This window comes from Ziziphus jujuba, chromosome 3, assembly GCF_031755915.1.
Source record: "Ziziphus jujuba cultivar Dongzao chromosome 3, ASM3175591v1".
Classification (NCBI taxonomy): domain Eukaryota; kingdom Viridiplantae; phylum Streptophyta; class Magnoliopsida; order Rosales; family Rhamnaceae; genus Ziziphus; species Ziziphus jujuba.
The window spans coordinates 16,826,065-16,848,982 of NC_083381.1; the positions used below are offsets into that span (position 1 = coordinate 16,826,065).

Sequence of the window (22,918 nt, forward strand, 5' to 3'; positions counted from 1 at the left end):
CCAAACATGGTACAAATAGTAGACTTTGGTCTTTTAATATCAATATCATTTTAATATTCGTTTTTTTTTAATATCTATATGTTTTTATTTTTATTATTGTAAAAAATAAAAATAAATAAATAATTAAACTTTTACTGTCCGAAAGAGTGATAGATTTTTTTTTTTTTTTTTTTGGGCTAAAAAGTAAAAGTAAAAATCACCAGCTATAAGTTACTGGTTAGAAGTACTGGCTAAAAACGACGGACCCAATTAAGAAAGTACCTTTACCATCGTAAAAAATTAATGGACCCACTCGCGTTTGTTTCGAACGGATAGATATATAGATATATATGCAGTCAATGCGGGCAACCCGATCATATACTTCTGAATTAAGTTTCCCATTCAGAAAGTTCTTTAGAACTATTCAACCTTGTCTGTATAAAAATATAGCTACAGAAACAAGCTAGGAATTTATGTTGAATATTATTTTCATGGTGTTCTGAGGAAGATCAAAGAATGGAGATTACCCAGTTGCCGGAAGAGTGCATTTCCCTTATAATTTCCTTCACTTCCCCAAAAGATGCTTGCAGGTCTTCTCTGGTTTGTCCTCTGTTCAGATCAGCCATGGATTCCGATATGGTTTGGAGAAGGTTTCTTCCCCATGACTATCACCAAATCCTTTCAAATTCAGCTTTAGTTTCATCCATGGATTCCCTTTCCAAGAAAGATCTCTTTTTCCATCTTTGTGACAATCCCATCATCATTAACATTGATAAAAACATGGTAAGCAAAATCTTCAATTTTTCCAATTATATTTCACTTTTTAATCATGAATTTTCTGTTGTCTAAAATTTATCAGTTTCTGATCAGTTTTGTATTCCAATATATGTAAAACCAGTAGGACTTAGTAATGAGGAAGTTTAATTGTTATGTATAGAACCACCATTTGCATGTTTGACTCTTGCACTATCAAGTTCAGAACAACCTTGGGAAACGATAACTATATGATAGTTCTAATTTTATTTATTCATTTATTAATTTTGTATGGTACCCATGAATATGATATATCTTTTGACATCTATAATTCATATCCTTATTCATTGAAATATTCACAGAGCTTTAAAATAGACAAAGAGAGTGGAAAAAAATGTTACATGTTAGCTGCAAGAAGGCTTTCAATTATTTGGGGAGATACACCACCTTATTGGGGGTGGACTTCTTTACCTGGAATGTCTAGGTAATGCTTCTAACCCACACTATATTATACATTTTTATGATGAAGCTAGCTTTCTCTTTCTTTGATTGATGTGAATTTTTTTTGGAGAAATAGAACAAACAGTTTTCTTGATGCACATGGAAATTAACAAGGACAAAATTAATCAAAAAAATAATAGCCAAGATTAACCAACTATATATATGTATGGATTAAGGAAACAGAGTAGCCAAGCCAAGATTCTTCCTCATGAGTCTTAAAAGATATACAATTAGCTTAAAGCATTGCAGTGGATGTGCTTTTGTTTCGTATTTTATTGGATGTCATGTATAATATATGTATAATTTAATCCATGGCATGGCAGGTTCTCTGAAGTTGCTGAACTCTGGAGTGTGTGTTGGCTTGACATCAAGGCAAGGATTGAAACAAACATGTTGTCGCCGAAAACAACTTATGGAGCTTATTTTGTGTATCAACTTAATGAATACAGTGATGGGTTTGAAGAAAATCAGGTTGAGTTTCGAGTATATTTTGAAGGAGAAGGGGATGTCAATGGACATGGGGGTAGCCGTAGTGTGTTCTTAGATCCTCTGGAAGATGAGCAGCAACTATGTCGAGATAGAGGAGATGGATGGATTGAGGTGGAAATGGGTGAGTTTTACAATGATGATGGCGAGGATCATCGGGTGGTGGTATGCAGTCTAATGGAGACTGATGACTATAGAAGTAAGAGTGGACTGGTTGTTGAAGGAATTGAGTTTAGGCCTAAATCTGGTATATAGAAATATAGTTATGTCTTTCTAACTTGTTTCTGTCACTTTTTTTAGTCCTATATTATACCAGAAAATATATGTTCTTGTATTCCTCTTCATTTTCTTATACAGTTTCAATATTTCATTCAAAATTGTGTTCGAGCAATTTTATTCCATATATGAGGGTTCTTTTTATCCATAATTACTTATTTATAATCCTAATTTACTACTTGGCTGCTTATACCGAATTAGAAAACATTTAAGTGTACAGAGGACAAACTGCTTATCGGATTGATATGTTGAAACACACTTTCTTCAGAATTTGAAGTTTGAGAATATGATTTTACACTATTTAAACCATACTATATGTCCCAAAACACTGTTATTTTTGTTATTTCTTAAGGGCTTAATCAGTGGTTTCACCTTCGACTTCTGCATTGTTTGTTTCTTCAGATGAATTAGGCTTTCTGCCATAGACATAAACAATTATTCCTAGTAACATCTGGCATTTCCATGGAAGGAAATTGTTCTAGTACAGCTTGATGATGCTACTGTGACAATGAAGCCTTTGTCTTTCTACCATCTAAGACTAGGTTTGATACCAAGAAAGGAAAAACAGAGAGAACAGAGAGCTTAGAATGTGTTTCAGCAGAAAAGAATAAATCTTTATTTGGTACTGATACAGTTTAGCTGCTTGCATAATGTGAAACACAATTGGAAGAGTAGCTAACAAGGAATTCTATAAGCCTCATGTTTTCACCTTGCTTAATATAATAATTTTTTTTTTAACCCATACTAATTTCTTCTGTTAGGTTATTCATACTTTGTAGTTATTAATTCTTCAACCATGTGCCCTAAGCAAAAAATATTAAACCAGTCACTGAAATATGAAAAAATACCCTAAGAAAAAAATTAAACCAGTCATTGAAATATGAAACAATCATAATAATCATAATATTAAACATCTTTAAGATATGTTTTTAAATTTCTTGGTTCATAATGAGGAGGTTCACCTGCTTACTGGCTGTTATTAAGGAAAAGTTCATATGTTATTCATATAAGCAATCAATTTAAATACTAATCAGTCAATGCTATCAAACTTAAAGAAAAAAATATAAGATTAAACAATTTAACATTATGTTGTAACAGCTAGTTTAATAGAGCAAAATGACCGTTTAAAAAAAAAAAAAAAAAAAAAGTAGAGGGTGAGTTGAAACTTAGCTAAAGTTCTAAGAATATTTTGTAATTTTCCCTATTATATACTGTTACGTACAACCCAGTCAGCCAGCAAAAGTCAATGCTAACAACCAGAACATGTACTTGTGCATTAAGTTTCTTCTCAGAAAGTGTTTCGATTATTCTACCTTGTCTATATGTATCTGTCTATCTGTATGATAGACAAATATAGCTGTAGGAACAACTAGGAATTTATATTCAATATTATCATCTGAGGAAGGAAATCAGAAAATGGAGATTACCAAGTTGCCGAAAGCGTGCATTTCCCATATAATTTCTCTTACATCTCCATGAGATGCCTGCAGATCGTCTCTGGTTTGTCCTCTGTTTAGATCCGCCATTGATTCCGATGTGGTTTGGAGAAAGTTTCTTCCCCTTGATTATCACCAAATCCTTCCATATTCACATTCAGCTTTAGCTTCATACATGGATTCCCTTTCTATGAAGCAACTCTTTTTCTATCTTTCTGACCACACCATCATCACTCAGTGACAACAACATGGTAAGCCAAAATCTTGAATTTCTTATTATATTTCGCTTTTGAATCATCAGTTTGTTTTTGAAATTATCAGTTTATTCTCAATTTTCTAAAGTCCATCTGTTGAAAACAAGTAGAATTTGTTAATAAGTGAATTTTACAAATCAATAATAACTTCAGGTAATCATGTCAAAGATGAATGCAGCAATCAAGTACTCTTGCACTAACAAGTTGCAAATCAGGACTACATGATATTATATATATATATATATATATATATATTGTACAGGACATCCATAACTCATATCCTTATTTATTGAAATATGAACACAGCTTTAAAATAGACAAAGAAAGTGGAAAAAAAAAATGCTATGATAGGTGCAAGAAGGCTTTCAATCGGTTGGTTAGATACACCAGCTTATTGGCAGTGTATATCTTGACATGCAGATTCTAGGTATGTTCTCTCATCTGTCCTATATCTTATCTGTGCTCAAATATTGTTAATACATTTTGAAATGAGGCTAGCTAGCTATTTCTTTGATGATGCGAAATTTTATTTCGATAATAGAATAGAAATTTTCATGTACGTAACTAATGGTAAAAACAGGACAGTAAAAATGAAAAAGAGTAGGCAAGATGTAACAAATATCTATATGGAATAAGGTAAAAGAGCAGCTAAGATTTCTACATGAGTTTTAAAGATATGCAATCAGCTTAAAGCTTTGCAGTGGATGTGCTTTTGTATGTATGTATTTATGTATTAACATATGGATATGTTAATTCGATCCCCATGGCCTGCCAGCTGCTCTAGAGTGGCTGAACTAAGGCATGTATGGTGGTTAGACATCAAGGGAAGGATCAAAACAAACATTCTGTTGCCAAAATCAACTTATGGAGCTTATTTTGTGTATAAACTCAACAAACGTAGCTGGGCATCTAAGAAAATACCAGTTGAGTCGAGAGTATATTTTGAAGGAGAAGAGGAGTTCCATGAACACGAGGGTGGGCATAAAGTGTTCTTAGACCCTTCAGGAGATGAGCAGGAACTATGTAAAGTTAGAGAAGATGGTTGGTTGGAGGTGGAAATTGGTGAGTTCTTCAATGATGGCAGAGAGGATAAGCGGGTGGTGGTATGCAGTCTAATGGAGACTGATGAGTATATCACTAAGAGTGTACTGGTTGTTGAAGGAATTGAGTATAGGCCTAAATCTGGTAAATAGAAATATATTTTTGCCTTTCCACTTGTTTTCTGTCACTTCTTTATAGTCCTATACCATACCAGAAATTATTTGTTGTCCTATTTCATCTTATTATACAGTTTCAATGTTTCATTCATAGTTGTGTTCAAGAAAATTCTTTTTTACTTCTGTGGATGATCATCACCTTTATACCCTAGCTCTCACTAGATATCTTTTGTGGAGAAGTGCAAAGCTTTTAAAAAACAGAAACCCACCACACTACAAATCTTGGAGGATTCATAATTATGAATGGTGATCTTCATTTTTAGGCATTAATCAAATAATTATATGTTGAAAGACCTTTTATTTAGTGTTTGAAGTTGAGAATGATATTACAGTATTTTGCATTGAGATTGCAGTGGCAGATGTATATTTTCAAGAATACTGTGTATACTTGTTAAGATGTTTTTAAACCAAACAATATGTCCCAAAACATTTTTATTTTGCTCTTGCTTAGGGGCTTAAACAGAAGTTGTACATTTGAATTCTCTGGTGCCTGTTTCTTCAAATGAATTAGGCTTTCTTCCATTGATGAAATTTTTTTTGATATTATGAACCATGAATTGCTCGTGAATATCTACAATTTCCATAGAAGGAAATTGTTCTCGTTCACCCTTGCAAATGGCTAGTTTTGATATCAAAAGAAAGGACAAACAGAGAGAAAACAGATTGATTAGAATGTGTTGTAGCAGAAAAAGTATGGATCTCTAGTTAGTATGTATCTATACAGTTTAGCACACACAATTTATCAAACACAATTTGAAGATTAGCTAACAAGGAAAGCCTTGAAGCTCTTACGTACTTTGACTTGGAGATTCAACTTCAAGATATACCTATTTTGTTCCTCGTTAATGATTTTTTTTTTTTTTTTTTTTTTTTTTATAACCTTGCTCAATATGATCATGATTTTATATGTTTATTATTTTTCTCATTGAGCTGGCCCAATTTTATAGCAACCCTTCTTAATTTCTTTTTGTTAGTCGTTTATACTTTGTAGTTAATAATTCTTCAAAACCCTAAACAAAAAATTAAACCAGAATAGGAACATTAGGAGGCTGGTTTCCCACATGTTTAAGATATGTTTTTTTAATTCTTGGTTCAATGTACTTATACATACGTACGTACGTACATACATACATACATATGCATATTATAAATTAGTAACATACAAAACAAAGGCTAAATCGTTCTTCATATTCAAATCAATAGTGATTCCTTCAGCTTGTCAGCACTAGACCACTCCTGTCAATTTATCCACTAGGCTTGTAAACGCTTTATAAATTTGACAATTCAAGGAAGATGGAGATTTGAGACAAGTCTTGTAATATCGCTAGTTATGTACAGTCGAAGTTGCAAGGAAACAAGAAATTTCTTCATTAGTTGCTAGCACACGAAAATCAACTAAATTAATATGGGTCACATAATGCGACTTCAGTTTGCTCGAATCTGGTTTAACCATGGAAGGCAAACTTTCTTTCCTGGAATCTATATATACTGATTCAGTATTTTTGAGCTGATGCATCTTATCTTTTTTTTGTGATCATGTTACTAAGATAATTAATGATGATGTTACTAAAGGTATGATTTTTTTTTTCCCCCTTTTTTTTTCTTTTTTTTTTTTTTTTTTTGGTAGAAACTAAAGGTATGATCATGTTGCTTAGTCTATTGGTTGTACCCATTTTGTAGGTTATGTTACTAAAATTGTTATCATGTTACTTTGGTTTATTGGAGATTACCCATTTTATGGTTTTATCACTAAAATTATGATCATGCGACTTTCATTTGCTCCAATCTGGATCAACCATGGAACGCAAACTTTCTTTCCCAGAATCTGTGCCCATTCAGTATATATATATATATATATATAGGATTCCCGTTTATTTGGTTTCTTATTCAAGCTAGAAACGAACTTTTAGAGAGTTTTTTGCAAAACTTTTTGGTTTTTCTTAGGAAGAAAGAAGAAAAGAGGTAAATATTGGAGATGCTCTCTAATTCGGTCAAAAACAAAAACAAGAGCATTAGTGATGCTTATGGGCCAGAAGAAAAGCAGAAGGAAAACTTGGTAGAAAAGCTGATGATGATCATCATCATATATCATGATGAAAATGCATGTATTTCATCATCATCATCATTTCCTTGTGCTATTGTAAGGATTATAATGATATCATCTCCAGATCAGATTCAGATTCAAAATTAAATTCTTTATCCAAGGAAGATCTCTATTCCTATTTTTGTAACCACCCCATCATCATAGATAATGGAACCAAGGTAAGCAAAATATATATATGTGTATATACATACATATATATATATATATTGATTTTTGGTTATGTTAAAGTTTTTTTTTTTTTTTTTTGGCAATTTCTTTAAATTCATTCTGCTGGTATTAACTTTTAATCCCTCACTAATACCAAAAAACAATGTTTTGAACAAAAGAAATAGATAAATTGCATTAGTTGAAAAAAAAAATGAGTTAAGATGATTATGTTAGGAATTTGATTAATCATCATATTTTAACATGCTTATTATTAACAAATTAATTTTTTTTCTTCTTCTTCTTATTATTTTATTTTTGGGTCTGTTCTTCTATGCTTGAGTTACGAATGTTGACTCCATTTTTCATTCTTTGACCACAGAGACTTGCAGTAGATAAAAAAAAAAAGTGGGAAAATATGCTATATGATAGGGGCAAAAGGGCTTGAAATTGTACATGAAGAAAAGCCAGAGCATTGGCAACGGAAATCTCTACCAGAGTCTAGGTATATATATTCTCTCACTCCTATTGATCTTATTTGTTCAAAATTTCTAAAACATTATGTTTCTATTATTAATATCTGAATTTTATAAAATTCGAATAATCATATCTGAAAATTTTCCAATATACATATATATTATTATTTATAATAATTTCCTATCTAATATCTTGAATCTCCTATTTCTCGTGCAATATCTCAAACCTTCTTAGGCATGAGTATGAAAAGGCATATTGAATCAATTTCCTTTAACTTCTAACATATATATATTTTGGAAAAGAAAAATGTTACCGCGTTGAAATTCACGATGCGTTGTCATACATTTGAAGACTATCTTTACCAAATTGTCTTGTCCAGAATGAAACAGATGATCACTCAATATTCAATAAAATAATTGATTGTAGATGAACTTATCATCCCGTTTCCCAACTTTGACAATGACGTTTCACCATGACTTCACATTTCACATCATCGGAAATAAACTAATTGAATAAATTATAAATTTAAAAACATAGCTACACTTAAACCATATAATTAATTTAGAACAAACTATTAAATCATATAATATATAATTATTTGCACCGTGCTCCTGAATAATACCACATTTTTGCAAATCGCCCCAGAATTAGAAAATTAGCAACGGCACCCTGAATTTTCCAAATACTGTTCTATGAGAACATTTGTTCCATCTTATTTTCATTTTTAGATTTTGACATTTGAAAGAGTTGAAAAATGTGTAATATATTTATTTTTTTTAAAAAAAAAAGAGAGAGAGAAATAAAATTACACAATTGTCCTTACAGAGTAATATTTGGAAATACTAGAGGTTTGCCGATTTCATAGCTTAGAGGCAATTCGCAATGAATTATATAATTCAAGAGGACATGGGTACAAATAATCTTAGAGTAAATTTAAAAAAAAAAAAAATTTGTTTTTCTTGAAGACCGAACTTCAAACCAATGTTTTTTGGTCACCAAAAGAAAAACAAAAACGAAAAAAAAGAAGCAACTACTAGTAAAAACATTTTTTTTTTCTAAAAACAAAAACACATAGTCCAAATAAAAATAAAAATAAAATAAATATCCAAATGACATGAAATTAATGACTCATGAGATATATTTACCCAAAAAAGAAAAAGAAAAGAAAAGGAAAAGAAAAAGATTCATGTGATGTGATATAATAAATTTACAATATAAAACTTTAGCACCCATTGGTCCACAATCAGCCCAACTTTTCTCATATTCGGTGGAACTTCTAATGATAATATATCGTATTATATATTATATAATATAAAGTGTGTATATATATGTATTATACATTATATATATAATATAAAGTTTATATATATAATTATATACGATATGATAATATATCGTACTATATAATACATAATGGAGAGTTTAGCAGCCATAGAGAGAGAGAGAGAGAGAGAGAGAGAAGCAAAGAGCAAGGGGAGGTTGGGGTAGCTAGCTAGGCATGAGGGATTTACCAGAAGGATGTGTTTCTCACATTTTATCGCGCACATCACCTCGTGATGCGTGCAGATGCTCTTTGGTGTCCTCCAAGTTCAGGTTAGCTGCAGAGTCAGACACTGTTTGGGAGAGTTTTCTGCCATGGCAATGGCCGGATATCATTTCAAGGTCTGTTTCTCCGGTTCAGTTTTCTTCCAAGAAAGCTCTCTACTTTCATCTCTGTCAATCCCCTCTCTTGCTTGATCAGGGTAATAAGGTACTTTTCTTCTTTTCCATTTTAAAAAATCCAATTTTTTTTTTTTTTAATGATCATAGATTCTAGATTTTGAGAGAACCAAATATTTAATTTTATTAACTTATTTGTTTGTTTTTGGATTCTTCCTTTTTTTTCTTTTTTTTCTTTTTTTTATAATCTAAGATTATATATTGGGCACTCGTTCAATTACAAGAGCAGGCTATTTTGGAAAAAAATTAGATACAAAACAAAAAATTGGAAGCTGGGTTTTACAAGGAACTGGAAAAGTAAGAGATTGATAGAATAATGTTAATAGAAACTTCTAAATAAAAAATGGTTTTCCTTCAAGAAGTAGAAAATTTCCTTGATGGAGGAAAAGAAAGACCACCCTGTTGAAAACAACTAATTTGATTTTTCCACCTTGCTAGCTGGACCACCCTGTTGAAAACAACTAGTTTGATTATTCCACCTTGCTAGCTAGCTCTATTATGACTTTATCCTCCAATCACCATGCGACAAAGTTTATAATATTATACCCACCAATCCCCAATTCAATTTTTGTCTGCCCTTGGTTTATAATTTAATTTACTCTACATTTTTTAGAATATTGCAGGAAGAAATTCAAGTTAGAAAATACCAATTAAGATTTGGTAATTGACCCTTTATGAACTCCCCTGTTTCTGATTCAGAGACTGACCCTTTTTAAATTTTATGAAGGAACTTCATCTAATAGAAACTTTGGCATATAATAGAAGCTGAAATTTTTAAGTAATTTATTTTATATGATGAATTATAGATTACCTTTTTATGCAGAGTCTTGCATTGGATAAAGTTAGTGGTAAAATACGCTGTACGCTTGGAACCAAAGAATTGTCCATACTTTGGGATGATGATCCTGTTGTTTGGAATGGGAATCTTCCTTTGTCATATTTATTTCCCTTCGTAATTCCTTTTAAGCCCAGGTCTTCTTTTTTCTCTCTAATCGATTCTTTAAAGTCTATATTATTGTCTGTTTGAATTTATTGGTGAGTAATTTTAAGAAATGTAAGTATATATATATGTGCAGACTCTTGAACGTTTCCGATACCAATGATGTGTCGTACCTTCGAATCCGAGCAAGGATTCAAGCGAAGTTGTTGTCCCCAAACACAACTTATGCGGCGTACCTTATTTATGTGCATAGATATGGAGGGGTCAAGCACCCACCAATGAGGGCGTCAGTAAGATTGGTTGGGGAAGGAGATGAAACTAAGGTTGAAGAAGTTGTAAACGATGCTTACTTGTTAAGTACTACTGTGTTTAGACGTGAAGATGATGGATACCATTGCCAGAGTAGAGGTGATGGGTGGATGGAGATCAAGATGGGGGAGTTCTTTACCACTGAAGATGATATGGAGGTGGAGATATTCTTAAGGGGTACAAAAGAATATACTGCTTTCATGGTTTCTGGGCTTCTTGTACATGGCATCGAGCTTCGACCAAAAGGACCAAAATGAATCTTTATATGAATTGGAATATTTCTTGCAAAATCTTGTGTAACAGCGAAGGTTTAGAAGTCTTTAGATTCACTTTGGTGGGCAGTTTTGCATGCTGCTGATGTTTCTAGTGGTTGAAAATAACCCTTTTTCCTGTTACTATCTGCAGATGTCATATTGCTAATAAGATGAATTAGATATAGTGTATAAGAAAGATGACAGTTTGTATCATAAACATAATGAATTAGCATGTGCTTTCATTTGAAAGCCATGCTTATTATGATATACTATATTATAGTCATAAATTTGGTTAGATATATTAATATATATCTTCCTTGTTTTTCACTTTTCTTCATCATCTGGCTAAAACTTTATCATTCTCAGTAACACTTTTGTTGGTTTTTCAGATTGTCCAGCAAAAGAATTTTTAAGTACTTTTGAGCCATTGCTTGATTGTGAACCTAGTTTCTGAATATCCCATAAAATACCATTTGAATTTTTCAAGGTTGAATTTTACAGTTCTTAGCATGGATGCCAAAGGTAAGAATATTGCAATAAGGTATATGAACCGCTTTGAAACTTATGCAAGAATTCTGCATAGAGATGTGGATACTAAAAATGTTATGGGGAGTGCTCAAAGATGTTGTGACAACGGCTTGATGTAGAAGGAAGGATAGAAACAAAACTGGGTTTTTGACAAAGACCCTGCATCCATGCAGAGTCGTACATATCGATTTCGAAGTCTATAAGAGATCAACGGCGGTGGGCGTAGGTAGCGTGTCTTCCTTTACACTTTGACAGCCATGTGAAGGTAGAAGAGATGGGTGGAGAGAGATTGAGAGATGGGTTAGTTTACAACTTGAAACAATGATAGGATGAGGCTGTCACAGTCACAGTGCCGCAACGAATTTGCTAAGAAGGTGGGACTCAATTGTAAAATGGAATTGAAATTAGGATTAAAGCAATTTATTATATGTGTATTTTAACATGCTTAATTTCTTCTCCTTTGTTGGATTGTTGTAATTTTTGTAATTTTGCAGCGTATTGTAGCTATATTTGACTTGCTGTTAAGCCTGGCAATATGTCATGTTAAATCGTATCATATAATGTCGTATTAAATCGTGTTGTATCGTGTTCATGCTGAATTAAGTTAGTCCAAATTCGATTCGTTAAGTTTTCATGTGAAAATAGATAAATTCTAACTCATTTGATAAATTATTGTGTAATCCATCATCCAACTCGATAAACCATTAAAAATAAATATAAATTTGAAAATTTAAATTTCATTTAATTTTGAAATAATAAAATAATATTTTTTAAAAAAACTACAAAAATTTTTGTTTATTTTTAAATTTTTTAAAAATTAAACTAAAAAAGAATAAATTAATACATGTTTAATAATAAATAAAGTAATTTTAATATTATAAGACTTATATAACTAAAATATTCTTCTTTATTAAGTTTAATGGGTTTATTATGTTTCACTTTTTAAAATCTATTAATTTATTGGATTTTATTGGATAACACTGATAGAGATATGACATAATGTTATCAATCTAAACCTGTAAATTATCGTATAGGTTCATATCGTATAAGATTTTGCCAGAGCTACTTGTTGTAGACCAACAATTATATATATATATATATAAATATATATATATATATATATATAAATATATATATATATATATATATATATATATGTATATAAATATTGTTTGTGTTAAGCATATGGCATATCATTCCATTGGCTACAATCAATATCATATATGGAAAAAGAAATCCTTAAAAAAGTTTCCTGTATGGAATACCGTTTAAGGATAAAATTTAGAAGAAAAGAAAAAAAAAATTAAGTTTGTTGAAAAGAATCATCGAGATTGAAAAATGTGTGCAATTTTTATTTATTTTTCTGTTATTTGATAACTTATTGTTGAAATAAAAAAATAAAAAGGAACTGCTTTAGGGACTTGAAGCTGAACCAAACATATTTTCCATCATGGGCCCAACATAAATATTGAATACTAAATTTAGAGGAACTGTCAAACTGTTTGTTTATTTATTTTTACCATTGTTAATTTTCTAATTGAGTTAATTTTATAAGCTAATATTAATATATTATGTGAAAGAAATTTTGTACTTTTTTTAAAAATTTTATTAGCCTCCTATAAAATGGCTGATATTTTCACATTATTTTTTAATTATAATCTCAGCATTTTTCGTACTTACATAATTTTCGAATGAAAAAATGGATCAACTTTCTTGTTTATCAACAGAAAAATCACGTAAGAATTACAAAAATAATATATTACTACTATAACATATGTAATATTATATTCCTAAATCAACAATATACAACCTGACCAAAAGAAAATATATTTGTGTATATATATATATATATACAAAATTTTATTTCGGAATATTCTAGAAGGGAAGCTGTCACAGTCACACTGCCGCAACGAATTTGCTAAGAAGGTAGGACTCAATTGTAAAATGGAATTGAAATTAGGATTAAAGCAATTTATATGTCTATTTTAACATCCTTAATTTCTTCTCCTTTGTTGGATTGTTGTCATTTTGCAGCGTATTGTAGCAATAGTTGACTTGGTGTAGACCAACAACCATATATATGTGTATATATATATATATATATATATTGTTTGTGTTAAGCATACGGCATATCATACCATTGGCTACAATCAATATCATATATGGAAAAAGAAATGACGGGTTTTAATTTTTTTTTTTTTTTTTAAAAGAAGTCTCCTATATGAAATAAGGTTTAAGTATAAAAGTTAGAAGAAAAGAAAAAAAAAATTAAGTTTGTTGAAAAGAATCATTCAGATTTAAAAATGTGACTGCAATTTTTATTTATCTTTCTGTTATTTGATAACTTATTATTAAAATAAATAAAATAAAAAGGAACTCCTTTAGGGACTTGAAGTTGAGCCATACATATTTTCCAACATGGGCCCAACATAAATATTGAATACTAAATTTAGAGGAACTGTGAAACTGTATGTTTATTTATTATTACCATTGTTAATTTTCTAATTGAGTTAATTTTATAAGCTGATATTAATATATTATGTGAAAGAAATTTTGTACTTTTTTTTAAAAATTTCATTAGCCTCCTAAAATGGCTGATATTTTCACATTATTTTTTAATTATAATCTCATTTTCGAATGAAAAAATGGATCAACTTTCTTGTTTATCAACAGAAAAATCAAGTAAGAATTACAAAAATAATATATTATTACCATAACATATGTAATATTATATTCCTAAATCAACAATATACACTGACCAAAAGAAAATATATTTGTATACATATAAATATACAAATTTTATTTCTGAATATTCTAGAAGGGAAGCTGAAAATAAATAATCCGAGAATTGGAGCCGGCAGAGAATTACGAATAAAAGTTACTTTCCTTTTTTGATATCCACGTGTCTATATAGTCTATAATGGATCATATGTAACGTCATCATGCCAAAATTCTCATTATTATTATTTTCAAAAGTATGGAATAAAGAGTTATTATTATTATTATTATTATTATTATTAAGGCAAAGATTAGTTTTGTTTTATTATTTATTTCTTTTAATCTTACGATGATGATTTAAACTTAGGACCCAAGTGAAACCCAAAAAAAATAAATTTAGAACTGCATGGACATATATTTTTCACGGAAAAAAAAAATTAAATAACTACATGGACATATGAGTGATTTCTGTTATTGACCTGAGGCCGTATGTTAGCCCTGTGGTAAGAGGCACCATCAGTCCAGTTTATGAGCGAGTCTCACCGGAAAATTAAAAAAAAAAAAAAAAAAAAATTGATTTGTGTTATTGACCTATTCATAAAAGTCGGCTAGTGCTAAAATATACATCTTTTGCTATCACTGACAAAATAATCATTAAAAATTTTTATTTATTTATTTATTTTTTTTGGGAACGAAATCGTAATGAGATTCTATAATATAACAAATTTAAGGAATATGCAACTTACGCATCAAATATCTTTGTGTGGAAAAATCTACTTTTTAAAAATAAATAAATAAAAATATAACGTATTGCCCATTTGACTGTGATTTTACAAATGCCAAAAATCACTTTTTAACAGAATAAAATTATTTTCTACAATTTAAGAGAGTTTTTTTTATTATTATTTTGTTAAAAAATTACAATAATAAAAATAATTTTATTTTCACTTATTGTGATTTTAGGAGAAAAGACACAGGTAACAGGTTAGGTGACTGCTCATGCTGAAAAAATTATTCTGGAAGGGGGATAAATTATATAGTACAAAACCACGTGCTCAGCCAGTCGTTTTGGGCTGCTAATAATACCGTATAATATAATATTACTACCCAAAAAAACAAAACACTAAATATTATAATATATACATTGCACACCAAAAAAAACGTGCCGTGGCGGCTATTCATAGTACTATAATATAAAATATGATAGTAGCATGTGGATGCTATTTTTTAATATTCCCATTATCAATATCTTTTAGGCTAGATTAAAAGTATACTTCTAGAAGATCAAATTCTATATATATATATATATATTATTATTAATATGTATTACTAATATAAATCACATATATGTAGTCAAAATTTGGTAACCACAGAGAGATAGATGAAAGAAAAAACCATGGAGTTTGGCATGTGGGAATTGCCGGAGGGATGCATTGCTCACATTCTTTCGCTTACTTCGCCTCGTGATGCGTGCAGATGCTCGGCGGTATCATCGAAGTTCCGGCAGGCCGCTGAGTCGGACACCGTGTGGGAGAGGTTTCTGCCATGTCATTGGAAAGATATCATTTCCAGGTCGGTTTCTCCAGCTGTGAAATTCTCATCCAAGAAAGCTCTCTTCAATCAACTTTCTTGCTCCCCAATCCTCCTTGACCAGGGAAATAAGGTAGTATAAAATTTCAATCCCAAACCCCTTTACTTCTTGTTTGCATGATAAAAGAGTTTTAACAATTTTATAGAGTCAGAAACTATGAAAATTTTGTGATTTTAGATTGGGAGGACCATGTTTAATTGGATTGAAATTTCAATATAATTGAGTTTTTTTTTTTTTTCGTTGCATTTCTCTGCGACTGTTTTGGAAACAAATATATCAAATCCTTATTAAGAAAGTAGATGCAGATATTTTTTGAAGACTAATAAATTTTTTATACAAAGTCAGCTATTCTCCAAGAATGATATCTCTTTATTTGGAAGGAAAAAAAAAAAAAAAACACCTGGCCTTCGATGCAAATACCTTTTTGTCTAATTACAAATTGCAGCATTTACTAGCATTTTGAAAAGTATTTTATAGATTACTTCCATAATAGTCTTTTTTTTTTTTTTTTTTTTCGTGTGTGTGTGTGTGTGAATTCCCTGCTTTTGGTAATGATTCTGTGAACTCAATGGTCACTAATTATTTTATTAATTAATATATATATATATATATATATATAATATATTGCTACAAAAAGTGCTCCATTGGAAGCGCTCCTAGGAGTCCCACACAAAAAGTCAATAACCCACTATTAATTGTTGAATAAGTCAATAATGTTAAACCACAAGTGATGACCATAGCCAAAATTTCTCTTTTACCCTCGCACTTCATCATTTTGTAGCCTTTCGCTCTCTCTCCTCTGTAATTTTCAGTCATCTCCCATCAGTTCCTGTTACCTATGGCTCCTTATTCTTCTAGCTATTATTAACAGGGTTGATTTAAATCGTCGAAAAAGGGGTTAATTTAACCAATAACTATTATGTATCGATTGAAAAATTGGGTCAATGCGTATTAGTCAAGTTGAGATGGAAAAAATTATTTTAAAAAATAAAGAAAAAAAAAAAGAAAAGAAAGTTGAGAGGGAAAAATAACTTGGGTTTAAAAGTGAGATACTGAGAAGGGTGAATAAGAATTTAAGGGGTTTCACAAGTGGATTTTTAAAATAGGTTTTTGAACAGAATCATAAGAGATCAAAATCATAAGGTGGAGTGGGTCTAAAGAGCATGTATGGTGAAACATTAAGAAGAAGATTGCATGTTCACAGGGCCAAAATAAAAAGTAATAATAATAATAATAATAATATTAGCTTCTTTTTTTTTTTTTTTTTTTGACTTTGATGCTCACAAGCACCTATAATAGCGCGCGTATGATAGCAATTCTATATATTTACTTTCATGTTCATGGTTGATAATCTGTATTTTACTTTCTATAGCCAATAGAGTGATTAAAATGTCCATATATACCATTCAACATTTGGTACTTGAGCTCTCAGCTTCATGACCGCCCCTGTTTTCAATTCAGAGATAATCCATTTTTCCTAAAGGAATTCAAACAAGCTTGATAATTTCTTTTGGATTACTACATGAACTTTTGGCATATAATGGAAGTGCAAATCTATCTTTTATTTTATATATTATATACATATAATAACCTATAGTTCACCTTTTTTTTTTTTTTTTTTTTTTTTTTTTTTTTTTTGTTGGGTGCAGAGTTTTGCATTAGATAAAGTTAGTGGCAAAATATGCTGTACGCTTGGATCCAAAGAATTATCAACACTTTGGGATGATGATCCTCTTGTACTGGATGGGACTTTTCCAATGTCCTATTTATTTCCCTTTCACATACCTCTCAAGTCCAGGTTTGTATTTTCTATTTTTTTTTTTTCTCTCTAATTAACTCTTTTATGTCAATATTATTCTTTGTTTAAATTAATGGTGAGTCATTTTAAGAATTGTAAGTACAAATATGTGCAGATTCTTGAAGGTTTCTGATACAAATGCTGTGTCCTACCTTCGAATCCGGGCAAGGATACAATCGAAATACCTTTCCCCGAACACAACTTATGCAGCTTACCTTGTTTATGCGCATAGATTTGGAGGGGATGAGTACCCACCAATGAAGGTGTTAGTAAGATTGGTTGGGGAAGGAGATGAAATTAAGGTTGAAGAAGTTGTAAATGATGCTTATTTGTTAACTACTAGTGTGTTAACATCTAAAGATGACGGATTCTGTGGCCGTAGTAGAAGCGATGGATGGATGGAGATCGAGGTGGGGGAGTTCTTTACCAGAGAAGATGAAGTGGAGATGGAGATACGCTTATGGGGGCCTATAGAATATACTGCTTTTGTCGTTTCTGGGCTTATTGTTCATGGCATTGAGCTTAGACCAAAGGACTAAAATGATATAAAAATCATAAATAAATAAATAAGAGGAGAAATAGAGGGGGGTGGGGGGGCGGATCTTTATGTGACTTGGCATTGTCTTTCACCTTTTTTTTACTTTTTTTTGGTATATCGCACGGTTTTTCATGTTAAACTCTTGTATTTGCATACCTTTCCTTGTTAATAAATGAAAAGATTTATGATGTATAAAAAAAAAAAAAAACATATGGACCGATCAAATTTCTACGAAGGCCACCTGTCGTTAAGGCTCGCATCTTTGGTGGATTGACCGATCAAATTTCTCCTCGTGCTGTCAAACATAGTTAAATATATATATATATATACAATCTGTATATGGTGTGGACGGTCTTTATACGGACCACAGTATTAGTGATGGTTTTTTATAGTATTGGTGACGATTTTGTAAGAAACTGTTGTTAATACTATAAAAAACCGTCACTAATACTGCAGTCCTCATACGGACCGTCCTCACCATAAAATTTCCGTATATATATATATATAATAAATTTACATTGTAACAATTCAAAGTTTTAACATTTGTAATATTTTACGGAGTTTAAAATTTTATAGACGCAGGTTTAAATTATACTATTATTCATTTACAAAATTAACATCAAACATAATCTATAAATAAAAAAGAATATTAAACATAACTTAATATATATAATAGATTCATATTTAACAATTTAAGCTTTTTGAATCATTATAAATTTAACATTTATCACAATCAAAAGATTTGATTAAATATCTAAAGAAGTATTTTCCATATAATAATACACACACACACACACACACACATATATATATATATATATATATATATATCAACAAAAGGAAGTTGCAGAATTATAATGCCCCTCTTGTTTGGAACATTTATGGACTCATTGTCACTCGAGAGTATAAATACACACCTATCATATATACAGATATCGGATCTCATTTTTCTTGTGATATAACATGGTTTGGTGCAACATTATTTTCAATGGAATTATTCAGCTACAAGGTTTATTTATTTATTATTATTATTATTATTATTTTGTTATTTGTTGTAAAAGCAGGACATTATTTATGACATGTGGTGGTTACAAATTGATTATCTTTTACGAAATTTGAACAGGCTCTGTAAGTTATCAAAATTCTAAACTTGAGAGAATCGCCTATGGAAAATATCATTTTGTCACCTGTATTTTGCTATTAACATTTTTAAAATTTTACTTATATCAATATTAAATTTTAAGATAGTTTTCTAATCAGGTTGCTAAAATATAGCATTGAAAAATTTTATTTAATTAAATATTTGAGATTTTGGATGTATGATCCCATTATATTTTATTTTTTAACAACTGAAAATTTAAAACTGCTGCAATAAATTGTGTGAATTCTACAAATTTTATTATTATAAGGTCGACTATTAAAATTCACCAATTGCATTTTTTATATCAAATTTGACACAAAAATACAATTGATAAATGTTGCAATATGCCATTTTAGAAGTGAAAATACATACTCATGCCAAAATTTGACGATGCAATGACAATTTACAATGGAGATGCTCTTAGATTCATCAAAAACTAAACTTGATAACATCCTACTTGTACAATTTATATGAATGCATCTTTTACAGCTCTATGTTTCTTTGTTTTCCATAATATTCATTACAATTAGCTACTTATAAGTTGTCATACATAAAATTAAAAGTGATGCATTGCTCACATTCTTTCGCTGACTCCACCTCGTGATGCGTGCAGGTGCTTGGCGGTCTCCTCCAAGTTCTGGTCGGCCGGTTTCTGCCATGGCAATGGAAGGATATACAATTTCCAGGTCGGTTTTTCCCATGGAGTTCGCATCCAAGAAAGATCTCTACTTTCATCTATCTCACTTTCTAATCCTACTGGAACAGGTTATAAAGGTACCAGTCTACATAATTCCAACAACTTAAGTTGGAGTTTATTTCATTGGAATATTTATGAATAATTTATATTTTAGGACCATATCTTAATTTAGATTTTTGCTTCTTCGCAAGTATATGTGATTCCAATATTATGAAATATAATGTTAAATTAATCACACTTTTTTTTTTCCCCCATAAAACCTCATCTTTTCAAAAATATTGTAACATTGCCTATAGGAATAACTTGTACAAGTCTGAAATTTATATAGATCTATCATTTGTATCTATATTTCTTTCACATAAGTCTCTTTAAATTTCATGTTCTTTACAATTTTTTTTTTTTTTTTTTTTTGGGTTGGCATAACTATATATATATATATATATATATGAGTGAACTATATTTCATTTTTTAAAGCCAACCAAGTGATTTTTTTTTTTTTTTGGGCAATAAGCCAACCATATTATTAGGCTTACATCTCTGGGAATCTTAATTACTAGAATCTCGGTCCATAAATACGTTAGGCATTCGACCTCCCTTGTTTTTTATCGAGAGGCAAAATCCAGTTTTCTATGAGATCTACACATAATTGCTATAAGTATAATTTTAGATTACTGCATAAACTTCGTATTTAATGGAAGCAGAAATATGAATTATATTTATTCAATATGATGGATAACAGTTTTATCTTAAAATATTTTGTGTTTTGTCAACCTATCATAAAGTGAGCAATATAGCCTTATGAAATAAAATCATAATATATAAATATATATAGAGGGAGAGATAGAGAGAAGTTTGCTATGGAACACATGCACATCTTTAATATGAAGAGCATACATCGAATCATATAATCTATTATAACTAATAGATTACATATAATTGATTAAGCACATCTCTGATACCAAAAGAGTGAATGTATTTTATAGCAAAATTATATATAAAGAAAGACATAGCCGTTTTAGATAGATTTGATAGTTTTAGTAACAATTTTTCTTTTATTAACTTTTAAATTACTTAAACAACTGAAATTTAAAAGCCGTTTAATGATTTGATATAGATTTAATAATATAGTAAATTTTATTTAAAAAAATAAATCTTAATAAAATGAGTATTTCTAATCTATTCAATTATGGATGAAGAAAATTCTAATGATAAAACTATTAAATTGATCAAATATAATTTTACTTATATATATATATATAGATAGATATTCAAACGTGTACATATATATATATTCTATATACATATATTATATGCATATTTATAATGTATGGACTAATGCTGAGTAATTTTAACTTTGTAATTCCACATATCTGCAGATTCTTGAAAATATGCCCATATAAATGATGTGTCAAACCTTAAAATCAAAGGAAGGATAAAAGGCAAATTGTTGTTCCCAGACACAACTTTTGCAGCTTACATTGTTTTTGTGCATAAATTAGGAATGTTCAAGTGCCCACCAATGAAAGTGTCGGTGAGATTGGTCAGGAAGGAGATAAAAGTAAGATTGAAGACGTTGTAAAAAGTGGCCATGTGTAGGCTTTTCATAAGGCCACAGTTCTAAAGCCACCACATCATCATCCAACATGTGATGCCACGTGCAGACAAGACATGTGTTCAATTTTTATTCGGCCACACTATCCTTCCCGTGTCACTTACCGACATGTCGTGCCACATGTATCATATATGTGTCAAGGTGTGAAATGTGTCTTATTCCAAGAAGGCCACATGTATCTAATTGTCAAGCCACATGTTTGAACCACATGTCCATGAGTCATCTTTTCATTGGCCACATGTTCACCATGCCATATCATCATCCTACGTGTCATATGAGGTGATGTCATGTGATCGTGTGTGCCATCTTTTCTGCCATTGCCATGTCACATACCGGCGTGCCGTGCCTTGCTGGTTGAAAAGTAGCTTGTTCTTGTCTAGAAGTGGTGATTCTGATGGGTCGAAACAATAACTTCGTTTGTGAAAGAGATCTTACGCGTACTACTTTGCCGTCCATCCTCCGGGATGAGTCGAATCCTTCTTGGTCAAAACCGCTTTATATATTATAAAACTCAAGAAAACTTTGTTCCAAAAGAAAATAATTTTCATTTATTACCAAAAGAAAATTAATTCTCTGACTTTTTTTTTTTTTTTTTCCTTTTCTCCATGTGATCTTTTTGTAATTGCATCCTTTCTACATTTCAGAACATTAGGAAGAATAAACAAAATCACAAAATAAAAACCGAAAATCACTTTTTTTTCTTTATAGCAACAGTAAAAACTTGAATCCTAGGCAAAAAAGAAAAAATAATAATAATAACAATAAAAGTTTTTATGAAGTCAAAAGCAAACTACCTAGTAAAGGACCGGGTTGGCACTCCCATCTTACGGGTGATTATAATGAAGAAGACCCAATTCAGTTTTTTGCAGACAAAAGTCATTTTACTTTTACCTTGACTACTTTTAGGCTGATTTAATTACTTGCACATATATGTGGAGTTTAAATTTCTTTCATTTTCTTTGATTTATATTTTAATTAGATTCACATGACTCTGGCAATTCGGAATTTGATCTTAACCTTGAAACAGATAACCTTATTAAAAAAAAAAAAAAAAAAAAAGGCATCTAAAAGAGAAACTGCAAGTTTTGACAAATTCAGGAGGAACAAGCACTTGTAGGGACACTTTAAACATGGTGGACATATCATATGGAATCCTACCAAGGGATTTACTTGCTCAATTTGCCATTAAATTTAGAGGATTTGAAGAGAACATAAAGACCAAGACGACCAGAAAACCAAGGACTTTTGGGCATGGAGAAAATTTTTGACCGACTGTGGTTGGCTGTTTTTCCATTTTTGATAGACCCAGAATATAAAGAACTTTAAGCAGAGTTAGAGAAAGAAAGAAAGAAAAAAGTGAGAGACCTAATCCTTTTCTAGCTTGAGCTTTCTCTGTTTTATATATCTGATATATCACTTCTAAGGCAAGAAGCAACCAGTTAATTT

General features: G+C 30.4%; 3 protein-coding genes across 5 annotated transcripts; all 3 read left to right on the forward strand.

The window, feature by feature from the left end:
* The first annotated feature begins 339 nt into the window (after window positions 1-339).
* Window positions 340-11,186, forward strand: LOC107422576 (F-box protein PP2-B10). 3 transcript variants are annotated; one of them, XR_009638331.1, is made up of 6 exons: window positions 340-762; window positions 1,095-1,216; window positions 1,557-6,474; window positions 7,533-9,377; window positions 10,170-10,318; window positions 10,423-11,186. XR_009638331.1 is itself a non-coding variant. In XM_016032041.4 (3 exons), exons 1-3 carry the CDS (start codon window positions 9,126-9,128, stop codon window positions 10,850-10,852), a joined length of 831 nt encoding a protein of 276 aa, XP_015887527.3. In that variant the 5' UTR covers window positions 8,899-9,125; the 3' UTR covers window positions 10,853-11,186. The 3 variants fall into 3 exon arrangements, 1 of the variants encoding a protein (XP_015887527.3); XR_009638332.1 differs by lacking the exon at window positions 10,170-10,318; XM_016032041.4 differs by lacking the exons at window positions 340-762; window positions 1,095-1,216; window positions 1,557-6,474 and having other exon boundaries at window positions 8,899-9,377.
* On the forward strand, window positions 4,426-4,878 carry LOC107422532 (F-box protein PP2-B10). The gene has a single exon (XM_016031993.3). The coding sequence runs from the start codon at window positions 4,426-4,428 to the stop codon at window positions 4,876-4,878; it is 453 nt and encodes a 150-aa protein (XP_015887479.3).
* Window positions 11,187-15,411: 4,225 nt separating the features above from the next.
* LOC107422577 (putative F-box protein PP2-B12) lies at window positions 15,412-18,257 on the forward strand. Its single transcript, XM_016032042.4, has 3 exons — window positions 15,412-15,758; window positions 17,336-17,484; window positions 17,600-18,257. The coding sequence occupies exons 1-3, from the start codon at window positions 15,477-15,479 to the stop codon at window positions 18,021-18,023; spliced, it is 855 nt and encodes a 284-aa protein (XP_015887528.1). The 5' UTR covers window positions 15,412-15,476; the 3' UTR covers window positions 18,024-18,257.
* Window positions 18,258-22,918: the final 4,661 nt, after the last annotated feature.